The following is a 21662-nucleotide window of genomic DNA, read 5'->3' on the forward strand; positions in this document are numbered from 1 at the left end:
CGTCTCTCTCATCTCCTACTACACGTGACACGTCTCTCTCATCTCCTACTACACCTGACACGTCTCTCTCATCTCCTACTACACCTGACACGTCCCTCTCATCTCCTACTACACCTGACTCATCCCTCTCATCTCCTACTACACCTGACACGTCTCTCTCATCTCCTACTACACCTGACACGTCTCTCTCATCTCCTACTACACGTGACACGTCTCTCTCATCACCTACTACACCTGACACGTCTCTCTCATCTCCTACTACACCTGACTCATCCCTCTCATCTCCTACTACACCTGACTCATCCCTCTCATCTCCTACTACACGTGACACGTCTCTCTCATCTCCTACTACACGTGACACGTCTCTCTCATCTCCTACTACACGTGACACGTCTCTCTCATCTCCTACTACACGTGACACGTCTCTCTCATCTCCTACTACACGTGACACGTCTCTCTCATCTCCTACTACACCTGACACGTCTCTCTCATCTCCTACTACACGTGACACGTCTCTCTCATCTCCTACTACACCTGACACGTCTCTCTCATCTCCTACTACACCTGACACAAATCTCTCATCTCCTACTACACGTGACACGTCTCTCTCATCTCCTACTACACGTGACACGTCTCTCTCATCTCCTACTACACGTGACACGTCTCTCTCATCTCCTACTACACGTGACACGTCTCTCTCATCTCCTACTACACCTGACACAAATCTCTCATCTCCTACTACACGTGACACGTCTCTCTCATCTCCTACTACACCTGACACGTCTCTCTCATCTCCTACTACACGTGACACGTCTCTCTCATCTCCTACTACACGTGACACGTCTCTCTCATCTCCTACTACACCTGACACAAATCTCTCATCTCCTACTACACGTGACACGTCTCTCTCATCTCCTACTACACCTGACACGTCTCTCTCATCTCCTACTACACCTGACACGTCTCTCTCATCTCCTACTACACGTGACACGTCTCTCTCATCTCCTACTACACGTGACACGTCTCTCTCATCTCCTACTACACGTGACACGTCTCTCTCATCTCCTACTACACCTGACACAAATCTCTCATCTCCTACTACACGTGACACGTCTCTCTCATCTCCTACTACACCTGACACGTCTCTCTCATCTCCTACTACACCTGACACAAATCTCTCCCCCTGCGGCTCTCATCGGTGGTCTTCTAAACACGCCCACTTCTGCACCAATGTTTCGGGGCACGCCTTCCCGCCTCGTCCGAATACGTCTCTCCTCCGTAAACGACCACTCTCCAAAACGAGCCTCTTGCTGTGCCCGCGAGTTCTCACGAAGTGAAACTAACGCGTCTCTCTCTTCTCAGGGCGGCGGCAGTGCTAACGCCTTACTGCTAGAGGGGCCTGAGTTCGACTCCCCGACTCGGGAGTCCGTGTCTAGATTTGTATTCTCTCCCGCCGCTCTGTGTGGGTTTCCTTCTCCCACAGCTAAACACACACATACAAACAGCGTGGAACTGGTTGCCAAAAACATCTGAATGCTGTCAATTCACTTGGACATCACCCTATTTGGATCACACACAGCCTCGCCGAGTCTCAGCAACACCGCCAATCCCCAATCACCACCGCCACACAGACTGAGAAAAATTGGCAGGACGCTCCTGAAAAAGAAGACGAGTTGAGACTCAGCGAGGCTAACAAATGTTTCCATCATTGCAGTGCACGGGGTAGACACGATCTCAACCACCTCCTCGCCTGCTTCGAATTAAACTCACTGGACTAGAACCGTCTCCGGGGATGTCACTCGACCTGTCTGACTCCTCTAAAGATGGCCCAATTGCCCAAAGCGTTCGACTGTGTATAATTATATTTGAAAAAACGCTCTGGACTGTTCCGACTGAATACAACGCCAACTGACACCCCCGCCCATCCCCGCCCTGTAAACACCACTTGCGTCATCTTGCTTTGGGTCACAGCTGACGGTGGAGAGGAGTTTGGATGCACATCGTGGATGGGGTCAGCGCGTGCAAGGCAGGGGAGAGATGCCAGGCGCGTGCGACGTGGTCTGCTGTATGAGCTGGCATGAGCAATGACTCATAAAGACACTCCCCCCGCGCCCCCGTGTAGCCTGAAACAGACTGTTGGGGCAAGTGCTGGTAGCCAGTAGCACCGATGAAGGTCGGCACGGCACACGAGGGGGTGGGTGGCCAGCAAGCACGCCCTACCGCCTTTGTCTCCCTCATGGCGATGTTTACACACCGCACCGGGTACTCATTTGAGGCTGACTCGACCTAGGAGAAGCTCCGCACCGGTTCAGACATTCGTCACCGCTGTTGGTCGTCACCGATAATTTAATTGGGGTCACCGGGGTATGTAGTGCAGTGCACCAACCGACCGGGTTCGTGGTGCAGTGCGCTAACCACTCCGCCACCGCTCCGCACACACACACCGTCTCGCTCTTCCGCGTGCTCGCTCACCGACACTCGTTCACTCATTCACTCGTACTTGCACTCGCTCCTTCTCCCGCTGTGAACTGAACCCCCAAGGCGATGTCAAGGGAAGAGGTCACGAGGTCAAGCGATGGCGCATTGATCCATGTATTCTAATCGATTGTTAACGCTTCACGACGTACGACACGCAGACAGAGCGACGTGAACACAAAGTGAACGACGCGGAGCCCAATGGCGAGCGAGCGCAGCCGGGCGGCGTGACGGCGGCGTCGCGTTTTTCACGCTCAACGTTTCAAAGTGGTAAGGGTTGGCAACACGTGTCGATGGTGGAGCGCTCGCACCGTCGTGGGATGTTGTTGCTCTCACATGTCTCGCCCGGCCATACGACGACTCTACTGGCTCTATAACGACCCCACGACGACCCCACAACCCCACCACTGGCCCTACAACCACCCCACTGGCCCTACAACCACCCCATTGGCCATACAACCACCCCACTGGCCCTACAACCACCCCACTGGCCCTACAACGACCCCATTGGCCATAAAACCAACCCAGCTGGCCCGCCGATTTAAGGCACAGGAGTTGCGGACAGCACCAGGCCCCGCCCCGACCGCGCCACGCAGACGCCCGTCACTCACGCACAAGGGGTCCAGCGCTCGCCGCCATTTACAGCTCAGAGTTTCACTGCAAACGCGGAACGAAGAAAATCACAGGCTCCCCTCCACATTTACAAAAATCTGAAAATTTACAAACAGCTACGATTGCCCCAGCCCCCCGCCCACCCCCACCATACTTCCAATCCCAACCACCAAAGCCAATTAGCGACGACTGCCCATCATAGACGGGGAGCGGCAGAGCAGAGGCGACTGTGGCCACAGGCAGATAGCCTGTGGCCATGGTGATGCCATTCGTAAACCATGGTTATGCCAACTGCAGGAACGGTCCAGTCTTTGTGATGCGATGCGTATCCGATGGCGATGCAGCTGTAGCCGTGGCGATGCCGCCTGTGACCGCAGCGGTGCCACTGGTAGCCACGGTAGAGTCACTGCGACGCAGCGTGTAAGCATGGCGACTCGCCCTGTGACCACGCTCATGCCGACTGTCGCCATGGTGATGCCATCTGTAGCCATGGTTCCGCTACGGTGAAGCAGTCCGTGTCCATGGAGACGCAGCCCACAGCCGTGGTTTCGGTTGCGCCGGTGAGACCTGTAGCCGTTGTTCTGCTCCGCCTGCAGCTGCCGCTCAGTAGTCGTGGCGGGTGATAAAGTCTGTATCCACGGTGACGTTCGTATCCACGGCGACGTCTGTAACCGCGGAGATGCTGCTTGTCGCCGTGGTTTCGTTGAGCCGCCGCTCAGTCGTGGTGCGAGCGCCCGTAGCCGCCGCCGCCGCCGCCGCTGCTGCTGCTGCCCCCGAAACGTCGGCGCTCAGAAAAGGCGCTCAGCTGCAAGTAAAGGAACAACAAAAACAACAGCACGGAGCGGTAGTCGTGGGTGCTCGCAGCGCAGCGTGTGCGTCACGATATACGGCGAGTCCTCGCTTTGGCGCGCGGTGTTCACACTGCGACGCGTTTTGGCTCCAACGCGGCCCTCCTCATTCGGGGACACTTCTCGCACAACGCGCGCGCCGTTACAACGCGAAGCGCGGACCCACTACGCCGCGTAGCGCGCCCGTTCCTGTAGCGTTGTAACGTGGAATGCGTGTGCCGTTCTCACGCAGTTTCTGAGCAGCCGACGACGGACTGCTTTCTTGAGAGTTGTACGGCCGAGCGGCACGGGAATTCTGGGCACGCGCATGGCATGACAAAGTACGCGGAACGACACGGTACGTGGCGGCGGCGTACCCTCATCCGAGTTCTCTCCCACGGGGGGATGCCGACAGGCTGACGTTGGAGTGCAAATGAGATTAAAGCTCGCATCGTTCTTGTTTATTCATGCCCTGCAATGTAGATTGTATGCGTCTATTCCTCGCTTCACGTGTTTTTGCTTGACGCGGCACGTTTCAGGTGAGCATCTACTGCGTTAAATGAGGAATTAATTTTTTGTGGATGATGATGATGCTTATGGGCAAGGACGATGCTGCTGCACCTGCCACTGCTGCTGATAGTGATACTGATGACAATGCTGATGCTGTTGCTGATGATGACGTTGATGCCGACGATGCTTTTGCTGCTGCTGATCCTGATGATGACCATGAAAGTCGGGGTTTATTTTTTAACCACGGTGAGAACTCAATGGACCAGGATGAGCCTCATTGGGTGATATTGATGATGCTGATAATCACAATGATGGATATGGCTGCTAATGCTGCTGGTGATGGTGGTGATGGCGGCGATGCTGAAGGGAGTACGAGTGCCCTTCCTTGATTTGTATCGCGTGAATGTACAGTGCCTACCTCATTGTTTATGTCTGCGCCTACATTTTTTTGGTCGGTCAGGAATGCCTGAATTCCACGCTCAGGTGCAATAAAGCCTCTTGAACCGAGAGAGGTGATGGTGGGCGATCGGTGGTGGGGAGGGATGGCGTGGAGGGGTACGGTGGAGAGGGAGTGATGGTGGTGGGGGCGGGGGGTTGTAACGAGGCCCAGCATGCGGCGTGAATAATCAACGGAATCTTTCCCCGCGTCCCTTTTTTTGGTTCGGTCCGCCGCGTTTTTCTCGCCTTGCCTCGTTCTCATCGTCTCGTTTCGAGCGTCACGTGGACCGCCCGCCCCGGGTTAGCTGCGTCTCGTCGGCACCGTCTATCTCACTTGCACGGTCCGACCCGTTTGTCCCGTGTCTCATCCGCCGTACCGTTGACACCGCCTGTCTCAAGCGTTCCGCCTTGCTCTGTCCGTGGACCTAAAGGTTGCATGTGCGCAAATATTTAGGGAACCGTGAATGGTTTGGTTCCTTGCGCGCACTCTCGTAGCACTCTTGCACACCGTGGTTAAGTGCCTGTGAGCAATCCAGAGCCCAGGAAAGCATCACAGCGAGAACCGCATTCACCATTGGTATGTTTAGACAATTCCACTCATGTTCATGTGTGAGAAAACCCCGTGTACGTGGGTGCAACAATCAAAGGTCTGCACCGATGGATACAAGAATCCGTTGCTATTACTGTCATTTCCAGGCGCTGCGGTGGCGAGATGTTAACTCCCTCGCCTGGTATACAGGAGGTCATGGGTTTGATCCCGACCGCGAAGCCTGTATATTTTTAGTTTGCATGTTTCTCGCCGCGTGGTTGCGTGAACTTTTCTACGGGTCCTCCGGTTTCTCCCTCCACATTGAGACTCTTGCGTTGAGAGTATTTGCCTGTGATGAATTTCACCGCGATGAGCGACTTTGTTGAGCTGTCACTTGTGGCCAAGGCTGCTTCTCAAAAATAACGGCATAGTTCAGTGGACACTTACCTGGTAAAATAAAAAAATAGTTTAAACAGTTTAGTTGAGTGAAGTGCACTGGGAAAAGTGCGCATCTACAAATAAGAATAACGCTAAAAGACGTTGAGACTTATTGCTTCAAAACACGAACACAAGTGTTTCTGCCCAACTCGAGTGTGGGTCACGTGACCTTTTGGATCCGTGACGAGGGAGGGGGGGGGGGCAGCCGGCGGCAGAGTGGTGGGTGGATATCGACTCGGTGCATTTGGCAGTTGCAGCGGCGTCAGCAAGGCACTCAAACAGTGAGCGACGCGTGTGACGCGGGCGTGTGACGCGGGCGCGTGACGCGGGCGCGTGACGCGGGCGCGCCGATGGCCGTCGCTCGTCGAACGACGTCGCGGGATCTCTAGGGGCGTCCACTCTGAGCGAAGCGTACGGCGTGGAGTTGTTCCGGGTTCAATTCGCCCACACCGAAGCGTCAACCGGGGGGCGGCTGGGCGGGCGGGCGGCCGGCCGGCCGGCCGGCCGGCCACCCGGCCTGCCGGGGTGGAACCGCGAAAACCCTCGGCAACAAGCGGCAAACGCAACGCCGCCGCCCGCCGCTGGGCCGCGTCTTGGTGACGTTCGCCGCTAAATGAATACCCCACTGGTTACGCTTCTTTCGGAACGAATGAAACATTCAACGTGGTTTTGAAAATAATGAGATGAACAAACACAAGAGATTCTTATTGGGAAATATTCTCGCCGTGATGTACGGTGGTTCAGAGTAATTTCTCCCCAGCAACCGGCACACCACATCCAGTAAACCTTTCGCCATATCTGTGGCTGCTGCTCCTTACACACCACCTGCTCCAGGTGATGAGCAACACGGGAGAATATTCAGCATTCTTGTTAGATGACATCTCTGCACTTACCTGACTGACGCCCTCCTTGCAGAAATACCTCTTCTCAATCACCTGTTGGGAGAGATATGCACAAAATGCGTGGGAGGCACTGTTAAGGCTGCGAAGAGGTGGTGAGACATGCGGGCAGGCTGTGATGTCCCGAACAAGACACTCACTGAAGATTAATTGTCACCCAGAGCAGTGTGGCACGGAGTGTCTGCATGACCACGATTCGTATCCATGGCCCGGATCCCCCCCCCCCCCCCCCCCCCGTTTATAACCCTGTAGAGCCAGTTGTGGACATTCCACATTCCTTTGGTGGGTGGGGGCGAGTATCTCTGCAGGACACCGACTGCTGACTTCCTGGGAATAACCGTACTCATTGTATCGACCCCGGAGTGACAATGAACTGAGTTAACCCACGAGCAGGACTTGACCTCGCAAACTTTCCCAAAGCGAGCCGCTTGCTCTGCCGCCGAGCCAACCCGCGGCCGGACAGAGCCGTGCACGTGTGTACGTTGAGCTTCTTTCGCGCCGCACGAAGCCAACCGTGCCAATCGGAGGTCGCGACAGAAGGTGCCGAACAATCCGTACGCCACCCCCCCCCACCCCGACACCCGGCGGGGGCACCGCGGCCTTCACCCCGGGGTCGCTCGTTTCGGCTTCGTTGCCCCCACCCACCCCCACCCCCCCCACGTGGACTGTCGGCACGCAAATCACGCGAGAGACACCACAAGAGCGCTTGATTACAGTTCCGAGCGCGGAAAGGCGAGAGGACGTCGCTGGGTGCGGCACAGGCACGCCGCGTGGCACCGCTGCCTCGGCCGACAAGGCCACCTAAGCCCCGGGGGGGTTTTGTTTTATTGCCAAGTTCAGGCAAGGACCCTTTGACGTGGCCAGTCTGTTTCCCTGCTGGGCGAGTCCTCAATGGTCGAACGCAGCTTTGGCTGGTAAATCGGGTCGCCTTGACGAAAGTGATCGTGACCCCCGCATGCGTACCGACCGTCGGACGGACGGACGGACGGCAAGCGAACGCACGCACGCACGCACCAACACTTCCGATTGGGGCGGGGAGGCGGCCGGCATTGCTCACCTTGTCGAAGAAGCGACTGAGCTTGACGGCGTTGGAGGAGCCAGCGGCCAGATAGCGAGGGCTGGTGCAGTCCTGCAATACGGGGGGGGGGTGGGGGGAAGTGGAGGCAACGGGCGGCACGCGCAGCGGATGTGAGATGGGGCACCGGCGTGGAGCCGCGTGGAGTGTTGTTACATGGACAGCTGGAGGCTCCACCTCGTGGGTTCACCCCTGGCTACCCCTCTCCTGTCCTCTCACTGTCCTCCCCCCTCTACATCTCACATCTCGCTCTACTCCCCTCTATACACTCCCCTACCTCTCCCCTCTCATCTCGCTCTACTCCCCCTCCACGCACTCTCCTACCTCTTCCCTCTCACTTCGCTCTACTCGCCCTCCATCACTCTGCGCTCCAGCAACCAAAGTTATCCATTGAAGCCCGCAGTCAATCTCACTCAGTGGGAGAGACCCTCTGCTGCCCTCAGGGTCGAGAATTTCCTTCCTCCCAGGCGTCCGCTTCTCCTCTGCCCATGATCGACCGCCTCTCTCTATAACATAGACACACGCACGTGCGCGCAGTTCCTGTACGGCATTTTGAGATATGGTTGCATTTAGACGCCGTTACAAAAAATCCACACTGTGGCGAGTGAACCCCCATGCGAGCTGGCGCTACATTCCGTTCAGACGCCGCCAGTATTATTTGAACTGCGCGTGGCTTTGAATGGCTTCCCTCGGAAGTGTTTGCAACTCGGTGTCTGCAATGTCCCTTTTTATTGCTCTCCCCAAGGGTCCTCCGTGGGCCGTTCTCGTGAACCAGCTTTCGCACGGCTCAATGCCTCTTTACCCGCGGTCAACGGACACAATCGAGTTATCGTGCATCTCGTATCGCAGTCATCTGGACGTTCCCCAGCCGACTACTTGCAAGCTGTGTCACAGCATGTGCCATGTGTGTGGTGGGGGGGGCGGGGAAGTCACTGGTGTCACATGACACAGGCATTCGCGCAGCCAAATTAACCAAGTACCTCCTCCCCACTCCCCCGAGCTGAAATAACCGACCGGTTTTTCATGAATGCTCCTGAGAGCACGATGAAAGCGTCCCTGGTCAAAAGCAGAACGCTCAAACATCAATTGCCAGAAGGAACGCGGAAGACGGATCCGCGGGGCATAGTGGCGCTTGCTTGAATGCCCCGACATCCAAAAGCACCGTGGTCCATCTCCTCTCGATTGTTCCAATAGCCGACGGGCATTCATTTATCCACCGGCCACGGCCTTGAAGCGGTGGATACTGGAGAGTATTGGTGGGTTCTGGCGGATACCGGCGGGTAACGGCGGGTTCCAATGTATATCGGCGGGTACCAGTGGGTGCTCGTGAGTATTGGCGGCTATTGGTGGGTATAGGTGAGTACACTGGGTGTCAGTGGATATCGACGGGTATCAGCGGATATCAGAATCAGAATATTTATTCATACTGGAGGAATCCGATGAGCTGTACAGTTCTTTTTCACAGATGTCCAATAGTTTTGACAGGTGTCCAGTAGATATCTGCAAGTACCGGCGGGTAATCGGCGGGTTCCAGTGGGTAAAGTGGGGACTCGCGGGTAGCGGCCGCCATTTGTGGGTACAGGCGAGTACATTGGGGGACCGGCTCACCAGGTGGATCTCCTCGGCACTGAGGTCCTCGGCCAGGAAGGAGACGCGGGAGAGCACCTGGGCGCGCTTGCTCTCGGCCACCTGGTCCAGCTTGGTGCCGATAACGAGCAGCGGCACCTGGGACTCGGCAAACTGCTCGCGGTCAAAGCAGTCCCTGCGCGGCACACGGCGCCGTGGCGTTAGCGCGCGGGAGATGACACGCGGGAGATGACACGCGGGAGATGACACGCGGGAGATGACACGCGGGAGATGACACGCGGGAGATGACACGCGGCGAGATGACACGCGGGAGATGACACGCGGGAGATGACACGCGGGAGATGACACGCGGCGAGATGACACGCGGGAGATGACACGCGGGAGATGACACGCGGGAGATAGCATGGAGGGGGACAGCACGTGAGCTACACCGTAGAGGAGAACAGAGAGCGGACAACACGCAGGAGCCTGTAACACTCAGGGGCGATAATACACGGGGGATAACAGATGGTGCTCTAACACAGAATGGATCACACACAGGGGACAGCAAATGGATGCTAACACATGGGTACGAACGTACGGGAACAAATGTACGAATACTAACGTACGGGTACTATAGTACGGGTACCATAATAAGGGTACGAGGACAAAGGCACTCCCAAAAGCAGGACAAAGCTAAGGGCATTGTACGTGCAGTGTGGTGGTCATGTGCCACACACGCACGGCGTGATTGGTCGTCGGGCCTTGCTGCCGTTCGTGAGCAGCGCACCCCTGAGGTGTTGCTGCGTCTAGGAACGCAAGCAGTGTGGCAACACAACACTGTCACTCGGGGTGATGACTTACGGGCTGTTAACACGAGCGACAAACGCACAACCGTAACTACGTCAACACATGAGGACAACACTCTAAGTGGAAGATATTTACATGTTAGGTTATTTCAAAAATTTCCACAGCTGTGGGGGGGAAGGCGGTTTTGTTTGAAGAGTTGATCCGTTTGCACAACATTCTGCAACTGAAGAACGTTTGTTTGGCCAAGTTATGATAACTTTTCTTTTCCAAAAGGCAATACCTACTACATTGGCCATGACCTAAATCACCTGGAATGCGCCCCGATTCTTGTCAGTTCTCGGTACGCCAAGAATGCTTGAGCCTGCATAGCGTTCAAGAGTTAATGCCTCATATTCTTTGGGTCTTCCGGTAAAGTCACGTAGATAGGTTTAAAGAAAATAACAAAAAACGACGACTATTCGATCGCAACACAAGCGGTCATCAGGACGACCGCCTGTGTTGCGATCGAAAAGTCGTCGTTTTTGTTTAACCCATCTACGTCACTTTACCGAAAGACCCAAAGAATATGAATCCCTGCAGTCACAAAAGCTTCAAGTCAAGTTCATTCCTCCTCTCGCACGGCACTTGAAAAGCCGCCGGCAAAAACATTCAGAACTCTCTCGTGTCGAGTCCGGCACGAGGAACTTCGTCGTGTCCGACGCTGCCGCGCGTTGCCCCCAACGGGGTTTCGCGACCGCGACGCCGTTTCCTTCTCCGCAGGCCCAAAGGCTGCTCTCGTTCCTGGGTCGGTCGGTCGGTCGGCCACTCCGGCTAACTGCGTGCGTTTGGCGACCAGCTGGCAAAACAGGTGCCGAGAGGCTGGCAGTCCCCCGCCCAGGGGAGCAGAGGGCAGCGCGGCTCCATCGCAACCACGAGCGGAGGGTTGCGACACAGGTTGGAGTTGGTTGGGGGGAGGGGGGGTGATGCTATCGTGATGATGCTGTAGGACGGCTTGGCCCGCTGTCGCTACCACCAACGGGTTTGGCGGCATGGAGCCACGAATGCCACGACGCCGCGAGCCGAGAGATCCGAGCGAGATTCATCCTGACCGGCGACACGCTTAGACGTTGAGTTTTTTTTTTCCCCCCACGTGTGGCGATTCATTATCGGCGGCCACCGTGATCAATCCACTGCTGGATGAAGCCCTCCCTAAGCCGGCGCCACGCGATGTAGCGACGCGCTATGCACCTACACAAGAGTCGATTTCATCACTCCGTCTTCCGGGTGGATGTTCTCTTGCATGTGTTACATTCTTTGGCTGCCAAAGGAATGAATCCAATCGTGGCACCTTCGAAGGTTAGATTACTCAGGATTACAAATGGTGTTTTTTATATGGTAGAGTAGAGTAATTGTGAATTTGTTTAGTGGTGGCTAGGCAAGCCTGTAATCCAGCACCTTGGAGAGAAAGGATTTGTAAAACTCCCAGAAAATAAAATGGATTATTGAATCCATCTGTGCAGGTTTTTGAATTTTACCTGCTCTCATCCACACTGGGTTTAACACCACACTTGCAGGTCACCACAATGCAGTCGCGTACTGACATACCTCTTCACTCACTCACGCTCTCAACTCACCCACCCGCCCACTCACCACACTGCAGGTCACCTCACCTCACCCTCTCTGCTTCTTCCCTCGCACTGCTCCACTCGGCAATTCCCTCCTCCCATCATCGTCTCTTTTGCCCCCTCCCACCCCGCCAAGCTCTTACAGTAACCTTGCTCTTACAACTTTGATACGGGTGCTGTTTGTTGCTGGTTGCGTTGTGTTTTGGGCCAGTCCTCAGTAACCGTAGTAATATATATATGAATATGCGTGATGGGTTGCCTCTGGGTTCCCCCCAGTTTCCTCCCACGCAAAGCTAACCTCTCATCGCTCGTGTAATTCATAGCCAAACATATCAATGTAACAGGACCCTGTAGATAAAGACTCCTGAGACTCGGGGAGACTTTCCTGAATTGCTATCATTATCATAATTACAATAACATTTCAGAGAACAAATAAGACACCTTATATTGTATTTACTCAATGCCTGCGAGGACAATGGGATCCCGCTGGTGCCGGTGGTGTCATGACAGCCGGTTGGATAAAACCTGGTCCAGAGTCTAGAGCAGGGGTGGGGAACGTCCGGCCCACAGGCCGTATGAGGCCCACGGGCCGTATAAGGCCCCGCGGGCCGTATTAGGCCCGCGAAATAATTTGGTCTGTTCCAGCCATCGCATTAATTAGGGGCGAGTTAATTAAATGATTGACCAAATATAACGGGCTCATTTTTAAGTCGATAATTTTGCATGGCCCGCGAATGCTGTTATAAATATCCAAATGGCCCTTGGCGGAAAAAAAAGTTCCCCGCCCCTGGTCCAGAGGATTAAAGAGCAAACAAACAAGAAACTCTACCCAGGTTCCTCAGGGTGAGAATCGAGCCACCCAGCCATGACTATACTGGGTTCTCATCTGCAGGGAGCTGATGGTGGGTCATCAGCTCGGTGACCCGTTGTTCGCGCAGGACAAAAACTATCAGCGTCGAAATAAACTCGCAATATTTCACGTGCTTCACACCTCCGTGTGGAGGCAGCGACGGTTCGTGGATCACGCGTTTACGAAACTCCCATCCCGTGGGTGTCGAGGAGGTGCCACACACCCTGGCTTGTCATGAGAAGGCGGTCGCAGTAAAAACTTGGGCTGATGATCCATCTGTTTCCGGCTGTACTGGTCTAGAGAGTTGCCCCCCCCCATCCAACTCTCACACGCGTGGTGTGATTTCTCCAGCTGCTCCTGTTTCCTCCCACCTGTATGAATGATCATTAATTGGCTGAAAACACCTTAAAATAAAAACCCAATTGCTGGCTGGACCCTCCTGAAAGAGAATCACTGGATTCTAGGTGGATTTCCTGTATCGTTAATGAATCAATTATTATTTTCCAACATTCCGACCAAATAACCTGGGGAAAAATATAAAAAAGAGAAAATGCATGCACGCAGACAAAAAAAAGACCCCTGATAGCCATAGTGCTGGCGCAAGTACCGTTAGCGAGCGCCTATTAAGGCCACCGCTGCACACGAGTGGGTGGGGGGCCAACACCATGCCAGCCTGTCTTTGCCTCCTCGATGCTGATGTTTACACACCGCACCAGGTACTCGTTTAGGGCTGAGTCAACCCTGGGTTAAGCCTGGGACCGGTTGGGATATTCGTCGCCGATGTTGGCTGTGTGTGGGGAAGTTGAACGCGGGTCGCCGGGTTTGTAGTGCAGCAGGTTAACCGCCATGCCACCGCTCCCACACACACACACACACGTCCAAGCAGACACAGACACACACACTCGCACGCACGCACGCACCCGTTGGAGACAAGGACAGCGGTAGGCGTGGATTCTCGAGTGAGCGCCTCCAGAAGCCAGCGGTGCAGGTTCTGCAGCGACTTCTTGTTGGTGAGATCGTGCACCAGGATGATGCCTGCGGGTCGGACAAGATCACTTCAACACCCGCCCAGACAGCCACACGGGCGGGGCGGGGGACACACAATGTTCCGCGGAAGGCAACACAAGCGGAGCAACGCGCCCTCATGGGGAGGATGTACAAATTCCACGCAAAAGGGCGCCTGAGTCAAGCAGAGAATCGTGCCCATGTCTTCTTGCTGTGGCACTAAGTGAACTATATATAGAGATATAAAATGGGCGACATTTCAGGTAATGACCCTTCTTCAGAGCAAATGACCCTCCTGAATGCGCGTGCATGTCTGGGGCGTCTGGCGCGTGCGTGGGTGGCACCGTTTGAGGAGCTGTAGAAGTTGGAGCGGGCGCTCTTGATGCTGCTGGCGCTGCCCACGGAGCCGCCGACGTCCCAGAGCTCCACGTGGAACGTCTTCTCGGCCGGCGTGCCCTCCTTGTAGTCGTGCAGCTGTGCGTGTGTGAATGCACGTGTGCGTGCGTGCGTGCAGGCACAGCGATCGTCGATTTAATAACGATGTCAACTCATAACGTGCTGCCGCCGCCGCCACAGAACGTTCACTCGCTCTCCAAGGTAAAGAGACAGAGAGAGGATGACTCAGAGGCGCGAGGAGAAACCGCAGATATGGGCGCGGAGGCAGCAGCCATGCGGCGAGCTGGCGCTACCAACAACTGCCCAAGCTCTGCAGTCCTCTATTAAGGTGTTTTCAGCCGATTCGTCATTGTTTACACATGCTGGAGGAAACCGGAGCACCCGGAGGGAACCCACACGTGTGAGGGAGCAACATTGTGTCCTGTCCAGATGGAAAAGGTGGCGTAGGTGATGTGAGCTGTAGGTGATGTGAGCTGTAGGTGATGTGAGCTGTAGGTGATGTGAGCTGTAGGTGATGTGAGCTGTAGGTGATGTGAGCTGTAGGTGATGTGAGCTGTAGGTGATGTGAGCTGTAGGTGATGGTGATGTGAACTGGTGATGGTGATGTGAGCTGTAGGTGATGGTGATGTGAACTGGTGATGGTGATGTGAGCTGGTGCACAAAGCCATATAGGAACTTGGAAAGCGGTACAGAGGATGTGTAGGTCAAGTGATGTATATGGCGTGTCGGTCGGTGGAAGATTGGTGGAAGGTCGGTGGAGATAATCACCCTCACGTCCACCGAGCAGCCCACGGTCCAGGAGGGGTTCCCGAGAATTCGGTTCTGGCAGAGCAGATGGACCAGCGATGACTTCCCAACGCCTGTGTGTGAAGCACACGTGTGTAAAAATGCAGAGAAAACCACGTGCGAGTCATGAGCGTTAATATCAGCTGGGGCGCAGGAGCTAATACTTTGAAGGAAATCCACGATTTTATCCAGATTGTGCTATCGGCGGGCTATTGGCATCACAGCACTGCAGTGCGACCCTTCGTATCTGGGAACAGCGCATGGAAAGCGGGTATTTACAGAGCCTTTAATTGATCTCTGGCCCACACAGTAGAGAGCAGCACTTCCAACTCGCGACGCCTCCCCACGGTCGCTAGGAAGCATTCAAAAAGTAATTGTGCTCGGGCAGCACGCTTCATGGCTGAACGAGATGATGGGCGGCGGTCGAGACTCATGACCGAGTCGCGGCCAAACGGGAGAACATGCCCAAGAGCACGTCCACCTCCGATATGGAGCGATGGAAGCCGGCTCGTGTGCAGGAGCTCGACCAGCGTTCTTCACCAAATTTCAGACGGGGGCCACTTTCGCCGATAAGACATCAGTGTGAGGGGCGCCACACCGCCTGCAAGGGTTTTTTTTCTTCACATGTTGTGTATTGTAGGGGGCCGCATGTCAGGGGCCGCACTAAAGGCCACCAGGGGCCGCCAGTGGCCTTGCTAAGCGAATCAGCAGGCGCCTTGAAAGGATCGTGTCCCGCAGTGGTCTTCCTGCTGATCGAGTTGCCTACAGAGCTGCCTGCAGGAAAACTAACGAACGTATCCTTGCCTCACGTTCCTCCTACATTGAAGAACGCATCAAAACAGCTACCGGAAAACCACGCATCCTCTGGAAAACCCTCAAGGATCTTCTACATCCTGGTCGCACCATGGGTCCCTCAACTTAGCGATCACCTGGCCTCACTGAAACTTGCCACTTCTTTCAAAACTTACTTCACCGACAAGCTGATCACCATCGCAAAACTCCTGCACGTCTTCCCTCACATCGCACCATCGTACCCCGTTTTCTGAAGTTGTAAGCACTCACCCAGACACCTTTCTAACCACGTTCAAGCCGGTGTCTTCAAAAGACGTTTTCTCTTTGATTCAATCACTTCACATGAAGTCATCTCCACTCGATGTCCTGCCAGGTTTCTTGTTCAAGCAATGTGCTCCGGAACTCGCCGTCATGATCAGGAACATCGCAGACGCCTCATTCTCTACGGGGTGTTTTCCGTCCAACCTAAAATCTGGCCTGGTTTCCCCCCTGTTAAAGATACCAAGTCTCGACCCTGATGACCCGTCTAGCTATCGTCCCATCACTAATCTCTCGAACCTATCTAAAGTCCTCGAAAGACTCGCCCTCGCCCAGCTAAAACCCCACGTCACCTCCTCCCCAAACTACTGCTCCTTCCAGTCAGCCTACCGTCAAAACTACCGTATTTTCCCGCATATAGCCCGCAGACGCATGTACCCCGCAAAACAAAAATTCAGATAGGCCGCACCTCCATATACCCCGCATGCATTCATATCTTTAGCATCCTTACCGCAACGTAATTCCATCATATTAATACGAAGTTTACATTTGTAATACATTCCATTATCAATTGTTAACATTAAAATCATAACGTGCACAAAGAAAGCAAACTAACCGGAAACGAGTCACCGCCGCAGACCTTGCTCTGCCCCACCCCCCAACCCCCCACCTCTCTCTCCCCCCAGCTGCCCCACCCCCCAAACCCCCACCTCTCTCCCCTCAGCTGCCCCACCCCCCACCTCTCTCCCCCCCCAGCTGCCCCACCCCCCAAACCCCCACCTCTCTCTCCACCCAGCTGCCCCACCCCCCAAACCCCCACCTCTCTCCCCCCAGCTGCCCCACCCCCCAACCCCCACCTCTCTCTCCCCCCAGCTCTCCCGTCGCCAGTAAACACAGTGCGCCCACTTCAAACATTGTCCTTTTATTGTACAAACAATTGGAATAATTTAAAACGTGATAACACGTGCAATTTTAGTGTGAGTGGCTTATTCAGCAGTGCTTTAGTCAAAGGTAAGTGTTGCATAGTGGATAGCCCTACCATGAACAAATGTAACGAGTTATGGACATGTCACACGTGTAAAATATTTTTGGGATAGCCTGCACCTTCATATACCCTGCAGGGTCTTGTTTTGTTTGCAAAAAGTGGTTTACCCCGCGGGTTATATGCGGGAAAATACGGTACTCCACAGACACAGCACTCACCAGAGTGCTCGATGACATTTTAACGATTATTGACTCCGGCTCCGGCTACACCGTTGCTCTTGTAAGTCTGGACATTTCATCAGCCTTTGACACCGTCAACGACTCGCTCCTTACTTCCTCCTGAAATACGACTTCGGTATATGTGGCTCGGCACTCAAGTGGATACTGTTGTACCTTTCTGATCGGCAATCATCAGTCAGGGTGGGCTCGTCCAACTCTCCTGAAACAAAAGCGTTATGTGGCGTCCCGCAGGGCTCCATCCTCAGTCCCCTGCTGTTGACAGCCTACACTTCCCCGATCGGCCGCCTCATCGCAAGCTTCGGTGTTAAGCACCACTCATATGCGGCCGACACTATTCTGTTCACCGCCATCAATTCTACCAATGGGTCTGGATTTGAGAGGCTCTCGGAATGCACCATTGCCTTGCAACAGTGGTTCTCGGCACACAACCTTGCCCTTAATCCGTCAAAGTCAGTGGCCATCATGTTAGGTACCAGGCAACGTCTCAACTCATCCGCGCTCCCAACACACATACACATCTTTGGTCACAGCAACATGGTTCACCGATCACTTCAGCTACCTCGGTGTCATCCTAGATTCAACTTTATCCTTCGACCGTCAAAGCAATCATATCATCAGTTCATGTAGCTTTCACCTGAAGGCTCTCAGACACCTACGTCCTCTCATCTCCACTGAAACTGCCAACACATTGGCATGTTGCAGAGTTGGGTCTCGCCTCGACTATTGCAACTTCGTCCTAGTCCGGCCCTCCTCTGGCAACCTAAAAAAAACTTCAAAGACTACAAAACAACCTGGCACGCGTCATCATTGGCGGCACTCATCCCCGACTCGACTCACTTGCCTCCCTCTCCGTGCCCTCCACTGACTACCCATCGCCAGCAGGGTCACATGCAAGATCGCCTGCCTCTGCCACCGCGCCTTCACATCTGCCTGCCCCCCGTACCTCTCTTCATTATTGACGACTTGCAGCGCAGCACACGGCAGATGCCTTCGCAGTGCAACTCGCGACCTCCTCTTGATACCAAGATCCAGAATGGTCACGTCTATGCGCCGCTTCTCGGTGGCTGCCCCAACAGTCTGGAACGCCATCACCCCTCTGCACATTCGCAGCATCAACCTCAATCGTCTCCTTCAAGAGACACTTTAAAAACTCACCTCTACAACCACGCTTTCGAATGACCGAGCTTGGCTCCGCGCCTGAGTTGCGGCCGTTACGTCCGCAAATTTGCGCGCGTTATGAATTGCATTATTATTATATACCCACACGGATCCATAGAATCAGAGATCCATATATACCGACACAGACATATAGACTCACAGATAACGTATATGCCCACAAGGACCCATAGACTCACAGATAACCATATAAACCCATACGGACCCATGGACTCACAGAGACCCATATATACCCACACAGATACACAGACTCACAGAGGCCCATATATACCCACACAGATATATAGACCCATATACACCAACACGGACCCATAGACTCATATCGAGACCCATATACACCCACAGGGACCCATAGACTACATAGAAATAGAACCATAATACACACACACGAACCCAGACTCACAGAGACCTATATACACCAACACATACCCACAGACTCACACAGACACACATACTGTATACACCCACAAGGACCCAGACATACAGAGATAGACCCATATACACTCACACGGACCTATAGACTCAGATACCCATATACACCCACACGAACCCAGACTCGCATAGAGACCCATATACACCCACACGGACCCATATACTCACACAGAGACCCATATACAGCCGCACGGACCCATAGACTCACATAGAGACCCATATACACCCACACGGACCCATAGACTCACATAGAGACCCATATACACCCACACGGACCCAAATACTCACATAGAAACACATAGACACCCACACGGACTCATAGACTCGCATAGAGACCCATATACACCCACACGGACCCATAGACTCACACAGATACCCATATACAGCCACACGGACCCATAGACTCACATAGAGACCCATTTACACCCACACGGACCCATAGACTCACATAGAGACCCATATACACCCACACGGACTTATAGGCTCACATAGAGACCATATACACCCACACGGACCTATAGAATCACACAGAGCCCCATATACACCCACACGGACCCATAGACTCACAGAGACCCATGTACACCCACACGGACCCATAGACTCACATAGAGACCCATATACACCCACACGGACCCATAGATTCACATAGAGACCCATATACACCCACACGGACCCATAGACTCACACAGAGACCGATATACACCCACACGGACCCATAAACTCACATAGAGACCCATATACACCCACACGGACCCATAGACTCACATAGAGACCCATATACACCCACACGGACCCAAAGACTCACATAGAAACACATATACACCCACACGGACTCATAGACTCGCATAGAGACCCATATACACCCACACGGACCCATAGACTCACACAGATACCCATATACAGCCACACGGACCCATAGACTCACATAGAGACCCATTTACACCCACACGGACCCATAGACTCACATAGAGACCCATATACACCCACACGGACTTATAGGCTCACATAGAGACCATATACACCCACACGGACCTATAGAATCACACAGAGCCCCATATACACCCACACGGACCCATAGACTCACAGAGACCCATGTACACCCACACGGACCCATAGACTCACATAGAGACCCATATACACCCACACGGACCCATAGATTCACATAGAGACCCATATACACCCACACGGACCCATAGACTCACACAGAGACCGATATACACCCACACGGACCCATAAACTCACATAGAGACCCATATACACCCACACGGACCCATAGACTCACATAGAGACCCATATACACCCACACGGACCCATAGACTCACACAGAGACCCATATATACCCACACGGACTCATAGGCTCACATAGAGACCCATATACACCCACACGGACCCATAGACTCACACAGACCCATATACACCCACACGGACTCATAGGCTCACATAGAGACCCATATACACCCACACGGACCCATAGACTCGCATAGAAGCCCAAAGACACAATGGATTCTTTACAGCACGTAACGAGAGTGCGTAGTCGCGAGTAATCCGATGCCGTGTTAAAAGAGTAAACATATTAAAGTGTAATGAGATCCCACATTCAAGTAACAAAGTCGCATGCACCCATCCCAGCCTCGTCAGGGCCCAAGTCCGGCCACGTAAACGCCACTCGAGGAAGAGGGGGAGCGGTGGCGCAGTGGTTAGCGCACTGCACCGTGAAACCCGGCCACCTGAGTTAATGCCTCGCCCCCCCCCCCCCGGTCACGGCTGACATCAGTGGCGAGCGATATGTCTAAAGGTTCCCTTTGGGTGTCACCCCAACAACAACCATCACCTCACCACCTGAGCCGACTCGCACCCATCAGGGGCACTGGCCGAAGGAATTGGTACACGTAAAAACCCGACCCCGGTGTCGGAGTGGCCTTCATCCAGCAGTGGATTGACAAGGGGTCGCCGTGCACAGCGCGTTACGTCGTTATGCCGGGTTACGTTCAACTTGTAAACAACGAAGGGAGAGCGAGAGAGCGAGAGAGAGCGAGAGAGTAAAACCGTGCGAGGGCTTTTAGGCCTCGATCGCCACCACGGGCTGGGCTAGCGAGCCCTACCGAGCCCGGGCTGCCCTTCCCGGGCGGCGCTGCACGGTCTCCCCCCCCCTCGCCCCGGGGATCCCGTTCCTATCGGCGTGCCGACGGCCAACATCGTTCGTTGTCTACTGCGATCGTCGAGAGAATTTGTTTCATTGTGAGGAGAACGAGGAGGTTGTGGGGGTGTCGAGGCTGAGGAAAGTGGCGGGCGAGGTTGAGGAGGCGTGGACGAGGTGGTTTGGAGGCAGAGGAAGGAGGTTGGTGGTGTTGGCGGCGAACGAGGAGGTAGTGGGGGAGAGATGCAGATTGTTGTTGTTGGTGGTGGAGATGGTGGAAGCAAGTGGTGGAAGATGAGGAGGTGGTGAGGGTGGTGGAGGTGGCGAGGAAGTAGAAAAACGAAGCGGGTGCAGCTCACGGCAGGAGAACTAAAGAAGGCGGTTGTGGAGTTCGACACGGTCGATGAAGATGGAGGAGGAGGGTGATGATGATGAAGATGACGATGATGAACGAGGTGGTTACCTGAGTCTCCCAGCACCAGGACCTTCACCCTGTCCAGCGCGGCCATCGCAGTGAGGCCGAGCGGCAGGGCGGCCCCTAGCGGCCCCTAGCGGCCTCGCCGCGGTCACTGCGACCAGAGCCGCGGACTCCGCCGGGTGACGGTTCCACCTCCAAACTGCGTCGTCAGAACACGTCTTCTTGACCTCTGTTCTCACGTTGTGCCGCTGGACGGGAGGTCACGCCACGCTCGCCACGTTCGCCACCCTCAACTATGCACTCACCGCCTTCACCGCCCACACACCAAAGAGTCTCCGTATAGCCGGAACGATGCTCTGGGGCTGTTAGCGAGCACCAGGGAAGGCTGGCACGGTCGGTCCACGA

The 21662-nt window shown here is 54.5% G+C and overlaps 1 protein-coding gene across 2 annotated transcripts; it reads right to left on the minus strand.

Annotated features, from left to right (window-relative positions):
* Nucleotides 1–2578: 2578 nt before the first annotated feature.
* Nucleotides 2579–21593, minus strand: RABL3 (RAB, member of RAS oncogene family like 3). 2 transcript variants are annotated; one of them, XM_032972709.2, is made up of 8 exons: nucleotides 21303–21592; nucleotides 14803–14894; nucleotides 13983–14112; nucleotides 13554–13668; nucleotides 9412–9565; nucleotides 7786–7857; nucleotides 6723–6764; nucleotides 2579–3892 (listed from the first exon to the last, which is right to left on the minus strand). In XM_032972709.2, exons 1-8 carry the CDS (start codon nucleotides 21346–21348, stop codon nucleotides 3803–3805), a joined length of 741 nt encoding a protein of 246 aa, XP_032828600.2. In that variant the 5' UTR covers nucleotides 21349–21592; the 3' UTR covers nucleotides 2579–3802. The 2 variants fall into 2 exon arrangements, with proteins under 2 accessions (XP_032828600.2, XP_032828601.2); XM_032972710.2 differs by lacking the exon at nucleotides 6723–6764 and having other exon boundaries at nucleotides 21303–21593.
* Between the last annotated feature and the right edge of the window lie 69 nt (nucleotides 21594–21662).

Source organism: Petromyzon marinus, chromosome 49, assembly GCF_048934315.1.
Source record: "Petromyzon marinus isolate PM22_M1 ecotype Great Lakes invasive population chromosome 49, UKy_Petmar_22M1.pri1.0, whole genome shotgun sequence".
Classification (NCBI taxonomy): domain Eukaryota; kingdom Metazoa; phylum Chordata; class Hyperoartia; order Petromyzontiformes; family Petromyzontidae; genus Petromyzon; species Petromyzon marinus.

Bases quoted from the DNA above. Each gene is read 5' to 3' on its own strand.
- RABL3 (XM_032972709.2), bottom strand. From the start codon at position 21,348: ATGGCCGCGCTGGACAGGGTGAAGGTCCTGGTGCTGGGAGACTCAG. The intron at 9,566-13,553 runs GTGCGTGCGTGC...TGTGCCGCGCAG, and splicing joins GCTGTCCTTGTCTCCAACGG to GGACTGCTTTGACCGCGAGC. The intron at 3,893-6,722 runs GTAAGTGCAGAG...CTTTACTTGCAG, and splicing joins GCAAGGAGGGCGTCAGTCAG to CTGAGCGCCTTTTCTGAGCG.